Source organism: Oryctolagus cuniculus, chromosome 8 (genome assembly GCF_964237555.1).
Source record: "Oryctolagus cuniculus chromosome 8, mOryCun1.1, whole genome shotgun sequence".
Classification (NCBI taxonomy): Eukaryota; Metazoa; Chordata; class Mammalia; order Lagomorpha; family Leporidae; genus Oryctolagus; species Oryctolagus cuniculus.
This window is the reverse complement of record NC_091439.1, coordinates 21,011,739-21,033,350: the sequence shown is the minus strand read 5'-3', so window position 1 is coordinate 21,033,350 and position 21,612 is coordinate 21,011,739. Positions and strand designations below refer to the sequence as shown.

The window sequence follows — 21,612 nt, the reverse complement described above, 5'->3', positions numbered from 1 at the left end:
CTAGTGATTTTTCATCTTTCTCATCTCTATGTGTGCACATTAACTTCTCTGCTTAACTTACACCATGTAAATTCAGAAGCAATGCCATCTAACTCTGTACCTAAGGGAAGCAGCCAATATTTAGGAATGATTGACGTAGCTAACATGCGACGACAAAAACAAACAAACAACAAAAAAAAAAACTAACATGTTTTTTCCATGGAGCATCACTTGGGAAAACCAAAACGTCGTGAAGGCCGAGGTGTCACACCTCTAACAGGAGCCGCAGGTGGGTGATGGCCAGCATAGGCCTCCGCGTGAAAGCAGGCAGAGCAAGTTCTGAGAGACCGCCGCAGAGCCAGACACAGAACCCAGGGCGGCCCGGGGAAGCGAGCCGTTAAAAACGCGTGTTGAGAGAGCGATTGCGTCATACCAAAGAGCCGACGCACAAACCTACGTCTCCGAGCAATCCCTCGAGGCCCCGCCCACCCTCCACCCCAGAGCCCGCTAGACGTCCGAAAGAGGAGGGGCCGAGCGCGACTTGGAGAGACAGCGCATGCGCTCTCCGGACCCAGCCGGTGAACCAACTAGCAATCTCGCGAGGGTTGAAAGTCGGTGGCGTACGTAGTAGTCTTGGATGCTGGCGAGCTAGATGATATCTGCCAGAGGAGGAAGAGGAGGAAGCAGAGCGCGATCCCCGCCTCAGCCTCTCTTTCGCTTTCCTTTCCCCTTCCCCTCACACTCCGCCCTCCTCCTCCTCTGCCCGCCTCCCCTGACCTCAGTGACCCGGCTGGCCCCGCCCACCCTCGCCGACGTGATTCCCGCCGTGAGGTAAGCGCCGGTCGAACCCGGAGTCCCGCGGAAGAGGAGCACGACTCGGGGGCAGGCTGCTGGGCCCGGCTCAGGCCGGCGACAGAGCCGCGGCGCGGGCGAGCAGTCGGGCGGGCCTCCCGCTCCTCCATCAGTTGCGTGCGACGCAGCCGCCCAGGCCTAGGCCTCCTGCATCCCCGGCGGCCCGGGATCTGGCAGCAGCGGCTGACGCAGACGGAACATCATGTCGGCGGCCGAGCCTCCGCCACCCCCGCCTCCTGAGAGCGCGCCTTCCAAGCCCGCAGCCTCCGCCGCCAGCAGCGGGAGCAACAGCGGCAACAAAGGCGGCCCCGAGGGCGTCGCGGCGCAGGCGGCGGCGTCTGCGGCCAGCGCGGGCTCCGCGGACGCCGACATGGAGGTGAGGGCGGCTGGTGGCGCGGGGCGGGCGCGGGGGCACGGGAGGCGATCGAGTGATGGAGCTCCGAGGCGCGCTTCACTCCTCTGCACCCGAACTCGGCCTCGGAGCCTGTGAAAGGATGCTCGTACTTTTTGCGCGTGTGCTACGCAGACCCGAGCCGGCGGGGACTGGACGTCTGCCGCTCCACGTTTAAAATGCTCAGTCTCTTTAGCAAATCTTAACACATCTTTCAGCGCTCTTATAACAACGGGTCTGCTTGATTGCTGGGGCCGAAGGGGGATTTACCTTTGTAAAAGCTTTCCCAGAACTGGCTCTCCTATCTAGGAATCTAGGTTTTAGTTTCCACCAAACTTTGTGGGGAGGGCGAGGGAGAGGCCCCCTGGGAGTGGGATACGGGGGTGGGGCGGGGAAGTCGTTTGCGAGCGGCGCATCCGAGGATTCGGGCCTGCTTTTTTTCTTCCCGGTCCCGGTGGGGGCGGTATCTGTCCTGGGCCCAGACAATGGCGAGAGCTGGATGGCCGAGTGCGCAGTGGGGATGAGCGGGGCGCAGCTGCCTCTGTGTAGGGGAAGGAGGCCCCTCCCAGGCACTGCTCCGGAGGGAGGGGAGCGACCCCGGCAGCAGCCAGCTGTCTTGAATCCTCATCTGATCTGGGGAGATGCATGGGCGGGTGAATGGATTAGGAGAACCGTGGGTGGGTGGTTGGGTGGCTTTTAGACCAGTGCGTTTCCCCCTTTTTGGGCTTTGGTCTTTAAAAACAAAGTTGATACCCTCGCTTGCTTGCTGAGCCTTCTGGTGTTGGGTTGGCCAAGCGATGGTGACTGTACTGTGGGGGTGGAAAGATGGGGGCGCTGCCAGCTTGGTCTCTTGGGTCTGTTCCTAGGCGCTGTGATGGCTGGGAATAAAGAGATTGCTCCTTCCAGTTTTTATTTTTGGCCTTCGCCCTGTTTTGAAACATTTTGTAGTTCCAGCCGGAAGGAAGACTTCTGGGAATTTTTTTAAATCTCTAGATAGAATAGAAGTAAGTAACTTCTAAAACTGAGCTTTGATGGAGAACTACCGCAATAAGGAAATGCTGGTGCAGTTCACCTTTGAGGTATTTGGCACAGTAGTTTTGTTTAGGCAACTAGGATGCAGTAGCACACTCGTTTTTAAAGGAACTGTGAACAGCAGTTAGTAGAGTAGTAATTCTGATATTCTCTAGTTTTCAGTGATAGAGATTGTTTCAAATTAAAATGAATTCAGTGTTGCCTTCTCAAACCTCCCGACCCCTTGGGGTTTTGAGTAGTTCTTTTGGATTATCAATGCTGTTTAACTTGGATTCTTGCTCAGTGTCCTAAGGAGAAAGCCTGTGGCACTGAAAGCAATTGTGTGTAAATGTTCAATACTCTACAGAGATGTTCAGAGTTTCCCTTAGCTTTCCAAAAGAATCTGCCATTCAAACCTTTGGCATAACAAAAGTTTTAGAGGTCTTCCTTAAATATTAGAAAGGAGCGTAAATGTTAAGGCTAAACTAAGTGTTTTGGCTTTGAGAAGATACTCTCTTCACTGAATTTGCAGTTACTGAGATTCACTGTTAAACTCAGTTTGAGCACACATGCATAATCTGACCACCTGAACCAGTCTCACAGTTGGTACAAAGATATTTTTAAGTGCCTTTTTTTTTTTTTTTTGACAGGCAGAGTGGACAATGAGAGAGAGAGACAGAGAGAAAGGTCTTCCTTTGCCGTTGGTTCACCCTCCAATGGCCGCTGCGGCCGGCGCACCGCGCTGATCCGATGGCAGGAGCCAGGTACTTCTCCTGGTCTCCCATGGGGTGCAGGGCCCAAGGACTTGGGCCATCCTCCACTGCACTCCCTGGCCACAGCAGAGAGCTGGCCTGGAAGAGGGGCAACCGGGACAGAATCCGGCGCCCCGACCGGGACTAGAACCTGGTGTGCCGGCGCCGCAAGGCAGAGGACTAGCCTAGTGAGCTGCGGCGCCGGCTGTGCCTTTTTCTTGTTTGAAAGTAGAATTTAAGAAAATAATCCCAGGTATTTTTCAGGGTTTTTTTTTTGATAGAGCTGGTTTTTCAGAAACATTATCCAACCTTTCCTTTGTATTCAGTTTTTCCTTTTATCTTGGTACTGATGAGCTAAAGGAACAATCTCATTTTTTGGTTATTACTCTCATATTGACAGTATTGACAGTATGGGGTTTTTATTCATCATTCCCCCTCCCCCCCTTTTTTTTTAAAGATTTAGTTAAGTGGTAGAGTTACAGACAGACAGAGGGAGAGACAGAAAGGTCTTCCATCCACTGGTTCACTCCCCAAATGGCTGCAGTGTCCACAGCTAGGCCGATATGAAGCCCAGTGCCAGGAGCTTCTTCCAAGTCTCCCACAGGGGTGCAAGGGCCCAAGCAGTTAGACCATCTTCCACTGCTTTCCCAGGCCATCAGCAAAGAACTGGATCAGAAGAGGAGCAGCCAGGACATGACCAGCGCTCATATGGTATGCTGGTGCTACAGGCGGAGGGTTAGCCCACTATGCCACAGTGCTGGCACTTCATCATTATTTCAGGCTATTGACTTGACTTGATAGGTAGGCATACCATGTACCAAAAATTGTAGAACCTCAAAAAACCTAGAGTCCTGTTTTTTAAGAAATAATGACCACTGTTGGAAAGTACCTTTTATTTTTGTAGGGTGTCTTTGACTATTCTTGGTGTTCCAGCAAAATTATAAACTGGTCAACCCCAGTGGCTTTGTCTTGAGAGATTTGTAATGAGTTCAGAGGTACTTAGAGGTGCTTATAGATCTTTGCAATGAAGTTACATTTAAAGTTAGGTCATTTGGCTCTGTCTAGTACTGAACCACCTTCCCACCCTCTCCTCCATTTTTAAGCAATCACAGTATCTTTATTATAGTATGTATTGCCAAGTACAAATTTCCATGTCAGTGTCCAAGAACAGTGTATTTATTACCAATTTAGAGCTACTGTAGAGTATTCAATTTAGGCTGCATGATAAGTTTTTTGTAATATACCAGAAGGTAGTTACCAAAGTGGCTAATGTTGCCTTATCTGTATGTTTGTGTAATAGCACTGTAGATAATGCAATTTCATGATGAAAAGGAGATTTTTTCACATACACTATTTAATCAGGTTTCATAGTTTTTATTAGAAAAAAAGAAGCAGATTTGCCCAGAAGGCTTATATTGCAATCAGTTTTATTTTAGGATGATGTAGATAATATTTTGCATGTCTTGGCAACATCTATGTACATTTTATATAACTGGGTTAAATGGGTTCCTAACCCTTTAGTTTTAAATTTATTTCATCAGGTTTCCTTTCAACTTAGATGGTGGCATTTTGAATATCTAGGCAGTTCAGGGTAGTATGGGGTAGGAATATATTATTTAGAATGTGTTTTGGGTAGAAATTAGTATATAAGGCTGTATTGTCTATTCTTGAAGAACAATTCCATGATTTTTCCCTCCTGCCAGGAAGTGTTTGATGAGGCGTCACCTGGAAAGCAAAAAGAAATCCAAGAACCAGATCCTACCTATGAAGAAAAAATGGTATGTCCTAGGTGCATGAATAGAAAATTTAATAAACTTTTCATTAGGTGATTAAATGTAGTAAACATCCATGTGTAGGAATTGTTTTTTATTTGCTTAGGATTTATTTTCTTGAAAGGCAGAGTGACAGAGAGGGAGAGACAGAGATCTTCTGTCTTCTGGTTTACTCCTGAAATGGCCATAATAGCCCTGGGCTGGAGCAGGCCAAAGCCAGGAGCCAGAAACTCCATCTAGGTGTCCCCTGTCGGTGGCAGGGGCCTAAGCATTTGGGCCATCTTCCATTGCTTTCCTAGGCACATTAGGGAACTGAGTTGGATTTGGAACAGCCAGGACTTGAACTGGCACTCTGATAATAGCATATTGGTGTCAGAAGTATCACAATATTGGCCCTCCCCTTAAGTTTACTTTATATAATTTAGGACATAGACTCATAGGATGGCAGATGTTCTAAACAGCACTCTGGCCTCAGAATCAGCCCTTAAGGCATTCGGATCTGGCTGAAAAGCCCATGAGAGTATTTTAGGCATGGAAAGCCAAGACACTCTGGCAAAAAAAAAAAAAAAAAAAAAACCTAAATGAAAGATCTCTGCGAGTGAGATCCCAGTGGAAAGAACAGGTCATCAAAGAAGGAGGTACCTTTCTCTGAAGGGAGGAGAGAACTTCCACTTTGACTATGACCTTGTCTAAATAAGATCGGAGTCGGCGAATTCAAAAGACCTCCATTGCCTTGGCAACTCATGACAAGAGCCTAGGGTGATTACTGACGCCATAAACAAGAGTGTCAGTTTGTTAAGTCAACAACAGGAGTCACTGTGCACTTACTCCCCATTGTAGGATCTCTGTCCTTAATGTGTTGTCCAATGTGAATTAATGCTATAAGTAGTACTCAAACTGTACTTTACACTTTGTGTTTCCATGTGGGTGCAAACTGTTGAATTTCAAATCTTTAATTAATATATACTAAATTGATCTTCTGTATATATAGAAAATTGAAAATGAATCTTGATGTGAATGGAAGGGGAGAGAGAGCGGAAAGGGTAGGGTTGCGGGTGGGAGGGAAGTTATAGGAAGGAAAAAGCCACTGTAATCCAAAAGCTGTACTTTGGAAATTTATATTTATTAAATAAAAGTTAAGAAATAATTTGGGGCACAAACATCCAATTGAAATTAGGTGGAACATGATGTTCTATAACTTGTATATTTTATTTGCCTGTGTAAATCGAACACAAGTGTTCTATGAATTCACATAGTACAATGTGACTGTGATTATGTTAACACCTTTAATATTTAGCAGACCAGAGAAGTGATTATTCAGTTGTGTGTTTATTTTGCATCTGTCTGGCATTATACTCTATAGGTTACAAAGAATAGTATATGCTGCTTGCCTATAGCATTGTCTTTTTTTTTTTTTTTTCTAATTTTTGTTTATTTGAGAGAGAGATAGAAAGCTCCTTCCTGTTGGTTTACTCTCTGAATGCAACAATGTGGGTGAGACTGGACTCAAGCTGGAGCCTGGAGCTCCTTCTGGGTCTCCCATATGAGTGGCAAGAACCAACCACTTGTGCCGTGACCACTGCCTCCCAGGATCTACATCATCAGGAAGCTGGAATGGATAGCAGAAACTGGAGCTGGGACTTGAACCCAGGCACTCCCAAGATAGGAAAGTCCTAAACCTCTAGGCCAGTCACCCACCCTTTAACACGTATTTATTGAAATGTACTTTATCCTTGTCTGTCTTCTTTCTCTTAAAAATCTTTTGTTTTTGAATTAAAAATGCTTTTAATTTTTAAAGATTTTTAAATCTGGCTAGGTCACCAAATGCCTGCCACAACTGGGGCTGGACCAGGTTAAAGCCAGGAGGCCTGAACTCAATCTTGGTCTCTCACATGCATGGGCAGGTACCCATGTACTTGAACTGCTTAATGTGTACATTAGTAGGAAGCTAGATAGGAAGCAGAGCCAGGACTCAAACCTGGTACTCTCCGTACAGGATGCAGTTGCCCCAAGAGGTGTCCTTTTATTTATTTATTTTTTTAAAAAATTTATGGCCGGCACCGCAGCTCACTAGGCTAATCCTCCACCTTGCGGCACACTGGGTTCTGGTCCTGGTCTGGGCGCTGGATTCTGTCCCGGTTGCTCCTCTTCCAGGCCAGCTCTCTGCTGTGGCCCGGGAGTGCAGTGGAGGATGGCGCAAGTCCTTGGGCCCTGCACCGCATGGGAGACCAGGAGGAAGCACCTGGCTTTTGGCTTCGGATAGGCGCGGTACGCCGGCCGTAGTGGCCACTTGGGGGGTGAACCAAGGGAAAAGGAAGACCTTTCTCTCTGTCTCTAACTCTGCCTGTCAAAAAAATAAATAAATAAATAAAAAAAGTTTTCTTTATTTGAAAGGCAGAGTTACAGAAAGGCAGAAGCAGAGAGAGAGGTCTTCTTTTTGCTGGTTCGCTCTTAAATGGCTGCAATGGCCAGAGCTGGGCTGATCTGAAGCCAGGAGCCTGGAGCTTCTTCTGGGTCTCTTAGGTGGGTGCAGGGGCCTGAGGGCTTGGACCATCTTCCACTGCTTTCTCAGGAATATTATCAGGGAGCTGGCCCCCCAAATGATGTCTTAACACTGTGCCAAACACCCACCCCAAAAGTGAATACTGCTTTAAACCTTTACAATTGAGACTCTAACACTAACTGTGTTCTAATGAATTTAACTGCCCATTCTGTGGCTTTAGTTTTAGTTTCCTTGTTTTTTATCTTGCTTGTGTTTGACATTGTTGAACACCTCTGAAAAATCTTTACTTGCCTTGGGAGATCCTTTTTTCTTACTCATTTTCTATTTTTGTGATTATTCTTTTGTCTTCCTATGTTAAAATCTGATAATTGGATTCTTATCACTGGTTTTCACCTGCTGTCTTTAAACTGGATGCTTGTAAATCTTTATCTCTAGTGCAGATGCCTCTAATCAGTATTTTCATTTACTTGTACATTTACTTTTCAATCCCATTAATACTTCTTTAGAATATTAAAAACTGAATTAATTCATAGTATTTACTTCATACCTCAGTGATCGCAAGATGAAAGTTCCTCTTAATACATACCCAAGGTTTCTATGACAGTGCCTCATATTTTTAATAGTTTTGCAAGTATAGTCTGATAAATATCTCTTACCATTTCCCCATTGCCCTAGTTCAGTATTCCTCTATTACTGTACTATTTTGAGGGCTTTTTCTCAATTCTTGTAATCTTCTGTCTTTCAAATTTCTTCACATTTTTGAAGAGTAGTATTTATGATACAAATCTGATTTTATTATAGAAATTTGTAGTGGTTCTCTAATGGTTTACGTCTTCACAATGGCCTTTATTGGAACTTTTATTTCTCCCAAGTTTCTCAGTCTCCCAGCCTCATTTCCTTTTGTGACATCCTTTTGTGATCTTCACTTGAGGAGTTTTCTTCTAAACAAGCTTCCTTTCCATCTGCTAGCTCCTAATGATAGGTAAGTCTTATGTCTCTCTTGATTCTTGAACCCAGGATGCTGATGATCACTACTTCAGAAATTAAATAATGATGCTGGTTGGTGGCAGAATAAGTTTGTGGTTTTTATTCTCTTGGATTTTTAGTATTTATTGCTCACCAGTTCCATTTAGCTATACTAAAATTTGACTGCTCTGATCATACTTCTGTATTTTTGACACACTCATTTCTAATGTTCCTTCACAAAAAATTGCAGATCTTTCTTCAATTTATTTCATCTATTCCCAGACATATATATAGTTGTTTTTTTTTTTTTTTTTTAATCTCGTTTCCTCTGTCTCAGAGAAAGAAGTGAGTCCATGGTTGCTCTGTTTGATTTCTTTCAGGTTTCTCATATTACTGTAGTAATAGTTTCCCACTTTTTAAGATCTGTTAGTTTTTCTCCTGTCACCATTTTTTTTTAGCCTTTGAAGATCTTTTTCTTTCAATTTTAAACTTCTCATTCCTTCAAGCAACAAGGCATGTGCCTGTTTTCTCCCCTTATAATGACAGTAACAACACACCAATGACTTGAGATTTTTGAATACTATATAATTTTTTTCCCATGAATGTCTAATATTTGGCCTGAGTTTATTTTTAGAGTTTATTTATCTTGATCCTGAACATAATTAAAATAAATGAAGAGTTTCTTTTCAGTTCTAACATGTTCTAGATTCATAAGAAATATAATTGTGCACATGTTGTGAACATACACACATTTCTCGGTTTAGTATTTTAATAATCTTGAAAAACATAAACAACTAAGGCTGATTATGTATAGACATTACCAGGGGAAGCATGTAATGTTTTTCAAGCCTGACAACTTTTTAAAATTTGGCACAACCTAAAAGATGAATGACTAGTACATTTCTCTATACTTCTGAATAAATTCACATGTTTCACAGTGTCATTCATTTTTTTACAACTCTATTAAGTGGAATTAAAGTATAATTTAAATGAGTTTTCAATTTAGTGAGTTTTGCCAAATACATGAAGTTACCTACACACCATCATTCCACAGTTTGCCCTTGCCCGTCTGCGCCCAGTTACTGCCCCTTGCCTTTGTCACTCCTGATCTGCTTTCTATCACTAGTTAGCATTTTGTATACTTTAAATGGAAGGATTCATAAAGGGTGTAATCTGTTGTGTTTGCCCTCTGTTACTTGGCGTAGTGCTTTTGAGACTCATCCTTGCTGCATGTTTCAGTGGTTCATTTTTTTTTTTTTTTATTGCTGAATTCATTGTATGGAGGCATGTTGAAACTTTGCTACCTGAAGTTTTCCTAAAATGTGTCTTAAAATTTTTGCAGCAAACCGACAGAGCAAATAGATTTGAGTATTTATTAAAGCAGACAGAGCTGTTTGCACATTTCATTCAGCCTGCTGCTCAGAAGACTCCAACCTCACCTTTGAAGATGAAACCAGGACGTCCAAGAATAAAAAAGGATGAGAAACAGAACTTACTGTCAGTTGGCGAGTGAGTAATAGTTTATACCTCATGGTGGAACCAAACTTCTTATTTGTTTTATTTAGATTTATTATATTTATTTGAAAGAGTTGCAGAGAGAGGTAGAGACAGAGAGAGAGGTCTTCCATCTGCTGGTTCACTCCCCAGATGGCTGCAACAGCTGGAACAGCGCTGATCCAAAGCCAGGAGTCAGGAGCTTCTTCTAGGTCTCCCACGCTGGTGCAGGGGCCCAAGGACTTGGGTCATCTTCCAGTGCTTTCCCAGGCCATAGCAGAGAGCTGGATCAGAAGAGGAGCAGCCGGGACTAGAACTGGCGCCCATATGGGATGCTGGCACTGCAGACCAGGGCTTAAACCCGCTGCGCCACAGCGCCTGCCCCTAAACTTCTTATTTTTTAAAAATTTATTTAAGAAGCAGAGAGACAGATAAACACAGAAAACACATTTTTAAACTTGTAACTCTGACCAAAAGCTGCAGAATAAGGACTTGTGTGTTTTCTGGATCTTAATTTTCTCCTTTGGTAGGAAGACTTTTAAAAAGGTAAATTTGAAACACAAATTATCAGATTCTCTTAGTGCATATATATTTCTTTGAAATTGGACTCATTTCAGTTTATCAGGTGCTGGTTAATCTGTGGTATTACTGTATTTTAATAACAATTTTATGTATAACTTAGGTACCATGTAAAACATTTTAGATTTAAGGTTAACTAAAAGTTTCTACTCTCTACTATTTAAATCTTAATTTTATATACCTGTTAAAAAATTATTATTTTAAGGCTTTGGTGAACCCTTAACTGTATTTTAGGGTTTTGGTGAACCCTTAGTTGTTACGTTGAAATAGTTAAGATTAAAGTGAAAAATCCATTGATTTTTTTTTTTTTTAATTTTCAACTTTATAGCTACCGACACCGCAGAACAGAGCAAGAGGAAGATGAAGAACTGTTAACAGAAAGCTCCAAAGCCACCAATGTTTGCACTCGATTTGAAGATTCTCCATCATGTATGTTACAGTTAATTACTTGATTTTTAAAACAGTCTCCTTTTAGCTGGCGCCGTGGCTCAATAGGCTAATCCTCCACCTTGCGGCGCCGGCACACCGGGTTCTAGTCCCAGTCGGGGCGCCGGATTCTGTCCCGGTTGCCCCTCTTCCAGGCCAGCTCTCTGCTGTGGCCCAGGAGTGCAGTGGAGGATGGCCCAAGTGCTTGGGCCCTGCACCCCATGGGAGACCAGGAGAAGTACCTGGCTCCTGCCTTCGGATCAGCGCGGTGCGCCAGCCTCAGCGCACTGGCCGTGGCAGCCATTGAAGGGTGAACCAACGGCAAAAGGAAGATCTTTCTCTCTGTTTCTCTCTCTCACTGTCCACTCTTGCCTGTCAAAAAAAAAAAAGTCTCCTTTTGAGGCAAGGTTTCCTTTGGGTAATGTTTTGGAATTGGCTTGGCTATAATTTATAAAGGAAGTTTTTTATTGGTTATGAAATAAGCTTCAATTTCTTTTATTGATGCAGGTGAATAGAATGTTACATAATTGTGGTACTGTATTTCTTTTTTTGGGGGGAGTGGGCAAAATTTATTTATCTGAAATGCAGAGTCACAGAGAGGCTGAGGCAGAGACAGAGAGAGGGTCTTCTATCCATTGGTTCACTTCCCAATTGGCCACAACGGCTGGAGCTAGACTGATCAGGAGCCAGGAGTTTCTTCCGGGTCTCCCATGTGTGTGCAGGGGCCCAGGCATTTGGGCCATCTTCTGCTGCTTTCTCAGGCCATAGCAGAGAGCTGGATTGAAGTGGAGCAGCCTGGACTCGAACAGGCACCTATATGGTATGCCAGCAGTGCAGGCAGCAGCTTCACCCAGTACGTCACAGCACCAGCCCCAATTGATACTATATTTCAAAAATATAGAGAATGCCATCTTTATTAGTATTGTAAGGTATATATAAAACCAGAATCTTATGCCTTTTGACCTCCTCCTCTGATCATTTGCTAACTGGTCTATGTGATCATCATGGTTGCCTTAAAAAAACAGTTGTAAAGCTCAATATAGGATATTCTGTTTTGACTTGTTTATAACCCTGAACTACTAGTAAATTTGAACTTCAGCCAGACAAGTATCTCATTAGAAACTTATCATTCCCTTTAAGGTGTTATATTTTCAGAAATTGGTGTGTGTGAGGGGTTAGGGGTGGTGAGAAGGAGGGGTGGCTGCAGAGTGTATAGTTTTTCTTTCCCAGAAGCGAGAGGCCAGAGCCAGTTATGGCATAAGGGAGAAAGGAAGTTGTGGACTATCTGGGTTTTTCATTCTCATACCTCCTACAGGATAACTAGTTGCCCCAGCATTGATTAGCCTTTTACCCTTAAGCACTGGTTGTTGTTGTTTTTTTTTTTTTTTTTTTTAAGATTTATTTATTTGAGAGGAAGAGTTACAGAGAGAGGGGGTGGGGGAACAGAATGGTCATCTATTCGCTGATTCACTCCTCAAATGGCCGCAACAGCTGGAGCTGGACCCATCTGGAGCCAGGAGCTTCTTCCAGGTCTCCCATGTGGGTGGAGGGGCCCAAACCCTTGGGCCATCTTCTGCATTCCCAGGCCATAAGCAGGGAGCTGGATCCCAAGAGAAGCAGCTGGGACACGAACCAGCATCCATATGGGATGCTAGTGCGGCAGGCAGAGTCTTAATCTACTACGCCACAGTGGCAGCCCGTAGCACTGTTTTTCAAAAGGTGTTGGAGTGCTGGATATATGCATTTAAAAAAAATCATCAGATGTTTGTGGTGTGTATATCTTATAATTATTCTGAGGGGCAAAATAAATAGGATATGTACCCTGAAAGAGATGTTGTCTATTTAAGAACTGTTGGAAAAATAACTCATGAAAGGTAAAGGGAAAGGAAGTTCCTGTTCGTTTCCTCTTTTTTGTTGTTGTTGTTTTTGCTAGGAGGAAAATAACCCCAGAGAAAATCTTTCTGGTCTTCATGAAACACCAGAATTCTTGGGTAGAAGTACTTGACAACATAAATAGAAATAAGGAAGCAAAAGGGTCTTCAGGTTCAACATGGGAACTGAGTCATTGGTTGGAACTCTGAGATCCACAGTTGTTCCTGCACTTGGTTATATTATACTTCTATCTGCTCCTATTCTACTCCACAACCACAGAATCTAATGACTTGAAACTTGTAGTACATACATTGTGTGAGAATCATTTAGTAAAAAAAAGTAGTTAGTACATACATGCTGGTTCTAGTTAAACCTATGAGAATCATAAGAGTGTAATGCCTTGTTATTTCTTGTCTTTAAAATGTGCTTTTTGGTTTCTTTTTGTTGTTGTTGTTCTTAGATGTAAAATGGGGTAAACTGAGAGATTATCAGGTCCGAGGATTAAATTGGCTCATCTCTTTGTATGAGAATGGCATCAATGGTATCCTTGCAGATGAAATGGTATGTGTTTGTTAGTTTTTTCAAAGGCTGTATTTTGTCACTTAAATATTTTATAGATTACAAAAGTTAGGGTAATTTCATGTGTTTTTATTATAATCTAGAACTGTTAGGAGACTAGTCTTGGCAGCTGATAAAAGCAGCTTGCTTCAGTTGTACAAGTAGAGAGTGTATATCTGTTGAGAAATTATCTGTCAAAGTAGAATGAATTTTAAAGTAATACTTTTGAGAATCTTTTGTTTGTTTTAATATTTGAAAGGCAGAGAGGGACAGGGAAAGACACATCTTTCATCCACTGGTTCACTCCCCAAATAGCTGCAACAGCCAGGGCTGGACCAGCAAAGCCAGGAACCAGAAAAGTCATCTGGATCATCTGTGTTGGTGAAAGGGGTCCAGGTACTTGGACCATAATCCCTGGTCCTCCTAGGCGTTAGCAGGAAGCTAGAACTCCAGCTGGCACTCCACCATAGGCTGCTGGTGTCACAGGTGTCAGCTTAACCTGTGCCAGACAACCAGCCTCAAGAAACTTGTTTTTATTTGACTTTTATAATACAATGATTTGACCATTTACTTCTAATTCTATAGAACAGAAATGAGGTTTTTCACAATAAGTACTATTTTTTCCCAGAGTGTCGACTTCTACAGTTTTTTCATGAAATGTATCATTTCTTGTTTACTGCTTACAAGTTACATAATGAAGATTTAAAAATTTCATTAGTACTGTAGCGCTAACGTACTTAATTGGAGAAAGTATGGAGTCAAAAGAAATGTTTTTCAATTCCATCTTTGCTGGTGACCTTGGGTAAATCATTTAAATATTCTAGGCTTTGTGAAGTGATAACAGAACCTCCCTCATAGACTTACAAAGATTATATGACTGACACTGGTGAACTTTGAAACATACTAAATTCTTGCCATATGATAGCATTGTATTTCGTGATGTTTCTTTTATGATGGTCCTGTATAAGAATAATCCAAAAAACTTGTGAAGAATTTGAATTAGGAAAAAATTATGCATGGATTTTGAAACTTTGCACCAAAGTACACTTTTAAATTCCATTTTCCTACAAACTTTGAAGTACCCTTATATAGTGTTGGGAGCTATACACATGAAAACGGTTTTGTTTTTCCAGTTTTGATTTGTGATTATTCTAAAATCTTACAGGGCCTGGGAAAGACTCTTCAAACAATTTCTCTCCTTGGGTACATGAAACACTATAGAAACATTCCTGGTCCTCATATGGTTTTGGTACCTAAGTCTACACTGCACAACTGGATGAGTGAATTCAAGAGATGGGTACCAACACTTAGGTCTGTTTGTTTAATAGGTGATAAAGAACAAAGAGTAAGTTTCTAGTCTTTTATTACATTTTTTATATTAAAGGAGTTTTTTTTTTTTAAGATTTATTTATTTACTTGAAATTCAGAGTTACATAGAGGAGAGGCAAGGAGAGAAAGAGAGGTTTCCATCCACTAGTTCATTCCCCAGTTGGCGCAGCCAAAGCTGCGCCGATCTGAAGTCAGAAGCTTCTTCCAGGTCTCCCACGTGGGTGCAAGGGGCCCAAGGATTAGAGCCATATTCCTCTATTTTCCCAGGCCATAGCTGAGAGCCGAATTGAAAGTGGAACAGCTGGGACTTGAACTGGCGCCCATATGGGTTTTGGCATTGCAGGCGGCTGCTTTACCTGCAGTGCCACAGCACCGGCCCCTAAAAGAATCTTAATTCAGGCTTGGGTTGGGGCATAACTAGAAGGATAAAAAGAGAAGAATCTTCACAACTCTTAATAATTTAAAAATATAATATTGATGTTTAAGACTCAGTGAAGATAAGTCAAGAGACTAGAAAGCCATATGAGCCTAATTTCTCCCCTTTTCAGGAGTGAGTGTATAAAATCAAAGGCTGTGTTCTCTCTTAGAATTATTTTCTTGTTTGTAAAAGAGGTTTTGGGTATGTGAGGTTAATTAAAAAAAAATATTTGAAAGGCAGAGAGAGCAAGCGAGTCGCGTGTGTGAGTGAGCTATTTGATTTGCTGGTTCACTTTCTAAATGCCCACAATGGCTAGGGCTGTGCGGGGCCAGGTGAAGCCAGGAGTCTGCAGGTCAGTGTGGGTCTCCTGAGTGGATGTCATTACCTGCTGCTTCCCTGGAAGCTGGACGCAGAAGCAGAGTCATCAGGGCTTGAATCCAGGCAATACAGTAGGAGATGTGGGCATCCCAAGCATTGTCTTGAATTGCTGTGCCACATGCCTGTTCCTAGAATAGTAGTTTTTAAAGACGGATTGAGTCAATTACAGTAACTTGGTGAGTTATGAAATCTACCAAAATAAGTTAAAATCTTGATCAGTTGACAGTATCCTTTTGCAGAGGCAATGTGGAAATAATGACACTATTAAGAATGTAGAGTTCAGATAGTATTCATATAGTCTGGAATGTGTACTTTTGTTTTCCTTCATTTGATATGTCACTGATGAGTTTTTTTCTCATTTTTTAGGTACTTTGGATATTTTCAGTTACCAAATTGCTTTTTATGTTTTGAGATTCAGTTATTTAACCTTTGTTTTTCATATTTCTTTATCTGTAAAATGAGAATAACACAATATGTTAATACATATATAAGCCTGAAAGAATGAAAAATGCTTATTGTAAACTGTTCTTCAGTTTTACTTAATAGTCCAATTCTCCTTTACATAAATCCATATCCCAAGAATTTCATGACCTAGTGGGATCTTAGAAGATACATTACAAGTTTGCCAGTTTTTTTTTTTTTTTTTAACTTAATGGCTCTGACATTTAAGTGATTAATGAAGCTACTTCAGTGATAGGAAAGCTTGTTTTAACTGCTTGTACAATATTGCTACCCCTTTTTAATATGTCTTCCACCTTTTATATTTTAGATTGCTTTTCACTAATAAATTTAATGTGTAATTGATTTCTCATTGATGTAATTCTCTTGCTACACAGGCTGCTTTTGTCAGAGACGTTTTATTACCAGGAGAATGGGATGTATGTGTAACATCTTATGAAATGCTTATCAAAGAAAAGTCTGTTTTCAAAAAATTTAACTGGAGATACTTAGTTATAGATGAAGCTCACAGGATCAAAAATGAAAAATCTAAGGTAATTCAGTATTCAGATATACCTTTCTTTAAGAATTTGGTGTAATATGCTTAATATTCTAATGATGAATTTGTTTATTTTCTTTCAGTTGTCAGAAATAGTGAGGGAATTCAAGACTACAAATCGATTGTTATTAACTGGAACACCACTTCAGAACAACCTGCATGAGCTTTGGTCACTTCTTAATTTTTTATTGCCAGATGTGTTTAATTCAGCTGATGTAAGTATTTTTTTCTTGGTTAATAATAATGTTTTGTTTAATGCTGTGTAGTTTTGTAATAAAATTGGTTTACTTTTCAGCACTGCTTTAGATAATTCTTAATTTTTCATGTTTTTGTTTGGTTAATATAATGTAACCCTATTAAATTGTCTATGCATTCTGAGAATTTACTTTTGGACCTTTTGGTTTCAATCTCATTTAAATCATTCTTTCCTCTAACTGGAATGACACATTATCACTCCTCTTTGGTAGTTATATCAGCCTAACTTTGTTCAGTGGCTTTAGGTTGACAGTTTTTGTTTTCCTTTTTTTTTTTCTTTTTTTTTCGGTTTATTTTATTGATTTGAAAAAGTTACAGAGAGGCTTGTGCCGCGGCTCACTAGGTGCCTGCGGCGCCGGCACCCCGGGTTCTAGTCCCGGATGGGGCGCCAGATTCTGTCCTGGTTGTTCCTATTCCAGTCCAGCTCTCTGTGGCCTGGGAAGGCAGTGGAAGATGGCCCAAGTGCTTGGGCCCTGTATCCACATGGGAGACCAGGAGAGGCACCTGGCTCCTGGCTTCAGATTGGCGCAGCGCTGGCCATAGTGGCCATTTGGGGGGTGAACCAACAGAAGGAAGACCTTTTCTCTGTCTCTCTCTCACTGTCTAACTCTGCCTGTCAAAAATATAAAAAAGTTACAGAGAGAGGTAGAGACAGAGAGAGAGGTCTTCTTCCATCCACTGGTTCACTCCCCATATGGCACAACGGCCAGAGGGAGCTTCACCGATCTGAATCAAGGAGTTTCATCTGGGTCTCCCACGTGGGTGCAGGGGCCCAAGGACTTGGGTCATCTTCCAGTGCTTTCCCAGGCCATAGCAGAGAGCTGGATCAGAAGAGGAGCAGCTGGGACTCGAACCAGTGCCCATATGGGATGCTCGTGCTTCAAGCTAGGGCTTTAACCCTCTGCGCCACAGCGCCAGCCCTTGACAGCTTTTGTTTTCAAGATGCTACATAAAATTACTCCTGAAGTGAATTTGGGTGTCTAAAATTGCATGTTTTTAAGTCCCAGAGATGGCCTTCAAGTATGAAATCTGTCTAGCCATTCTTACAGAATGATTTAACAAATCATTACAATCTAATCTTTACATTTGTAGATTTTTGCGTTTTTTTTTTTTTGTTTTTGTTTTTTGTTTTTTTTTTTTTTTTGACAGGCAGAGTGGACAGTAAGAGAGAGAGACAGAGGAAAGGTCTTCCTTTTGCCATTGGTTCACCCTCCAATGGCCGCCACAGCTGGTGCGCTATGACCAGCGTACCGCGCTGTTCCAAGGGCAGGAGCCAGGTACTTATCCTGGTCTCCCATGGGGTGCAGGGCCCAAGCACTTGGGCCATCCTCCACTGCACTCCCGGGCCACAGCAGAGAGCTGGACTGAAAGAGGGGCAACCGGGACAGAATCCGGCGCCCCGCCCGGACTAGAACCCGGTGTGCCGGCACCACTAGGTGGAGGATTAGCCTATTGAGCCGCGGCGCCGGCGATTTTTGCAGTTTTAAAAGTAATAGCAATGGTGAGATTAGCTGTTTGTACCATCAGTTCTACCTGCAAACATAATAGGTATGTGAAGAGTGCTATTGATATATACAGTTTTTTTCTGGACTAGAGCTCATTTTTGAATCTTTGTTCCACGGCCGAGTGGGGCTGGGGACTGGAGCTTTGAAGAGCTCCATTGTTACTATTAGTCCATTTATACAAATTTGAAGTTCTAAAAAGGTAGTCATTATGGATTGTTATGTTGAGGTTGATCTTAAAAGAATAAATGAAGTCTATGTTACAAAAAGATGTATTTGAAGTCTGAAAGCAATTTTAGTTTTTACATATTTTGATATCTTAGAGATAATTTCTTTTTCTTACTACATTGATACATGATGTATAATCTATTAAAGTTTTGTTTTAGTTAAAACAAGAAATTCTGAGTTTATGTTAATTTCACAAACAAAGTGATCAATGCATAGGTTCAAAAGGTAAGAATTGGGAAACTGCCCTTGTTTGAATCATACCCAAATACTAATGAGATACTAGTGATAACATATTTGGTATTAGTTTAATTTGAATTGACACTGTTTTGGAGACCTTGTATTTGAGTAGTCTGGTCATAAAAGCAAAATTATGAAGTGATTTTATTTTAATTTTTGAGCTTTTATGAAAATGAGGAAGGATATTTTTCAAGAATATTCATTTTCTGACTGTCTCTAAGACCTCCTTTCCAACCGTTTCTTCTTTTTTCATTAAGAACTTAATACATTAGATTCTCAGGATCACAGCAAATGCATGATAATTACTACAGCACAGTTTTCATCAGTTCTCATATTAATATATTGATAAAAAGCAGATTCAGTGTAGTTCATAAATATATAAATATAATAAATATAATGGTATTCTCCCCTCCCCTCACCCTCCCTTTTTCTTTCTTTAATTTTTGAGATGCTATTTTTTATTTACATGATATTCAAAGGTTTAATCCTTCAGTAATTAAAGAATTCAACAAATAAAATATAAAGACTATTTCTGTAGGAATATAGGCAAGGGCTATAAAACAGTAATGAAAATATGACCATTTCACACATACACAGTAAATTTTAAAGTAACCACATCATTAAAACTATAGTGGTGTATCATTGGTGTAACATTGGTTTGCCAAAGTTGTAAAACATAGTTTGAAACTATATTTACAGCACTACTGATAACATACAGTCTTTTTTTTTTTTGAAAGGCAGAATTACAAAGAGAGCTTGCATCTGCTGGTTCACCCCCCAAAATGGCTGCAGCTATCAAGGCTGGACCAAGCTGAAGCCAGGAGCTTCATCTGGGTCTCCCCTGTGGGTGGCAGATTCCAAAATATTTGGGCCATCTTCTGCTTTCATAGATGTTTTAGCAGAGAGCTGGATCAGAAGTAGAGCAGCTGGGACTTGAACTGGCCCTCATGTGGGATGTTATTGCCACACACAGTGGCTTAACCTGCTATGCCACAATTGTCCACACCTTTTCATTTTTTTTTTAAATTTTAGCTCCCACATATATGGGAACAGTATTTGTGTCCAGCTTATTTTACTCAACATGGTGTCTTCCATTGTATCCATTTTGATATAAATGGTAGAATCTCATCCTTAATGGCTGAGTAATAAATATTCCATTGTATGTATATATACCACATTTTCTTACGTATCTGACAAGGTTACCTAGGTTGATTCCATATTTTGGCTGTCATTTCCAATTTTTTTTTTTTTTTTAATCTGAAAGGCAGAGTTAGAGTCAGAGAGAGAGAGAGATCTTTCATCTGCTGGTTCACTCCCCAAATGTCTGTAATGGTTGTAGCTGGGCCGATCTGAAGGCAGGAACTTCTGGGTCTCCCATGTAGGTACAGAGGCCCAAGCACTTGAGCCATTTTCTGCTGCTTTCCCAGGCTCATTAACAGGGAGCTGGATTGAAAGTGGAGCAGCCAGGGTGTGAACTGGCATCCATATGGGATGCTGGCACTGCATACTGTGGCTTTACACGCTTCGCCACAGAGCTGCCTTGTTTCCAAACTTGTCATCTTGATGTTTTTGAGAAAAAATGTTTAGGAACTAGTATGCCTAAACTACTTGTTCAAATTATTAACAGTGACACACATGAAAATTAGTGGTTTCGGATAAATGATTTTTATGGATCAAAACTCAAATGTACTGATTGTAAGAATCATTGTAACTGACATTATATGGTATTTGTTGTTAATATTATGTCTGATCTTAAGCTATTTTTTATTTGTTAATCTAGGACTTTGATTCCTGGTTTGATACAAACAACTGCCTTGGGGATCAAAAACTAGTTGAGAGGCTGCATATGGTAAGTGTGTTATAATGTTAAAGCTTTTTTTCTTTTAATTTATTTATTTGAAAGAGTAAACAGATAGTGTGCGCTGGATCTTCAAATTTGCTGGTTCATTCTCCAAATAGCTGCAATGGTTGGGGATGGGCCAGGCTGCAGCCAGGAGCCTGAACTCCCCTCAAGGTCTCCCACATGAGTGGCATCTTCTGCTGTTTTCTCAGCCACATTAGCAGAGAGATGGATTAGAAGTAGGGCAGCCGGAACTTGAACCAGCGCTCACTTGAGATGCCAGCATTTGCAGGTGGTGGCTTAACCTGCTGCTTAATGCCGACTCCCAGCATATTTTCAGTGGGGAAAAAGAGACAATTTGGTAGGTTATTTTTATTTTAACAAAAGACATACTGGGTTTAGAATCAGATTTTTTAATTCTGCTGCTATGCAGTTTGGTCTTCCACTGCTTTCCCTGGTGCATTAGCAGGGAGCTGGGTCAGAACTGGTACAGCCAGGAGTGGAATCAGCACTCCTGGGATGCTTTTGTTGCAGGTGGTAGCTTAACTTGACTGCACCATACTACTGATCCTGACTGTTTGGTCTTATGTGGATAGGAAGTATATGGTTTACTGCTGGAATTCATGACATAATCCTGATTTAATCAGGGAGAAAGGTAATTGCTTAGGATTAAAAAATCAAAAAAGAATTCCTTAATGACTTCCACAGACAGATTTTCAAAGCTTAATTCCATGTGAGACTGTAATAAGTTCACCTCTGAAAGGGCTAAAGATGCATCTTGTCAAATCTAGTCATGGTGTATATGTGCATTATGAACAGAGTTGTTCTGATTTTGTTTTTGATGAAAGTTCACAAATGACAGTTGGTAGGTCAAGAAATTTTGTTTTTGCTTTAAAGATTGATTACCTACCTGAAAAGGAGAGCTACAGAGTGAAGGGGAAAGACAGGTCTTCTGTTTGCTGGTTACTCTTCAAATGGCCACAATACACAGGGCTGGGCCAGGGCAAAGCCAGGGAGCCTAGAACTCCATCTGGGTCTCCCACATGATTGATAGGGGCCCAAATGTTTGGTCTGTCTTATATTGCTTTCCCAGGTATATTATTGGGTAGCTGAATAGGAAGTGGGGCAACCAGCACTCTGATTAGGAAGTGGAGCAGCCAGCACTTGAACATGTGACACGAGCTTAACCCGCTTTGCCACAGTGCCCGCCTAAAAAATTTCTTTAAAACAGACTTCACATTAAGATATCCTGGTCAAGCCGAATAAAGCAAAA

At 41.5% G+C, this 21,612-nt stretch overlaps 1 protein-coding gene across 1 annotated transcript in view; it reads left to right on the top strand.

Moving 5' to 3' along the window:
* Positions 1-525: 525 nt before the first annotated feature.
* The window catches only part of SMARCA5 (SNF2 related chromatin remodeling ATPase 5), a 43,733-nt gene continuing 22,646 nt past the window's right edge, over positions 526-21,612 (top strand). Inside the window, exons 1-9 of the mRNA XM_002716930.5 lie at positions 526-1,207; positions 4,689-4,763; positions 9,569-9,735; positions 10,628-10,728; positions 13,058-13,158; positions 14,321-14,500; positions 16,117-16,272; positions 16,361-16,492; positions 20,280-20,348. Coding sequence (XP_002716976.1) covers positions 1,034-1,207; positions 4,689-4,763; positions 9,569-9,735; positions 10,628-10,728; positions 13,058-13,158; positions 14,321-14,500; positions 16,117-16,272; positions 16,361-16,492; positions 20,280-20,348 — 1,155 coding nt within the window. The 5' untranslated portion in view covers positions 526-1,033. The remainder of the gene's footprint in view (positions 1,208-4,688; positions 4,764-9,568; positions 9,736-10,627; positions 10,729-13,057; positions 13,159-14,320; positions 14,501-16,116; positions 16,273-16,360; positions 16,493-20,279; positions 20,349-21,612) is intronic.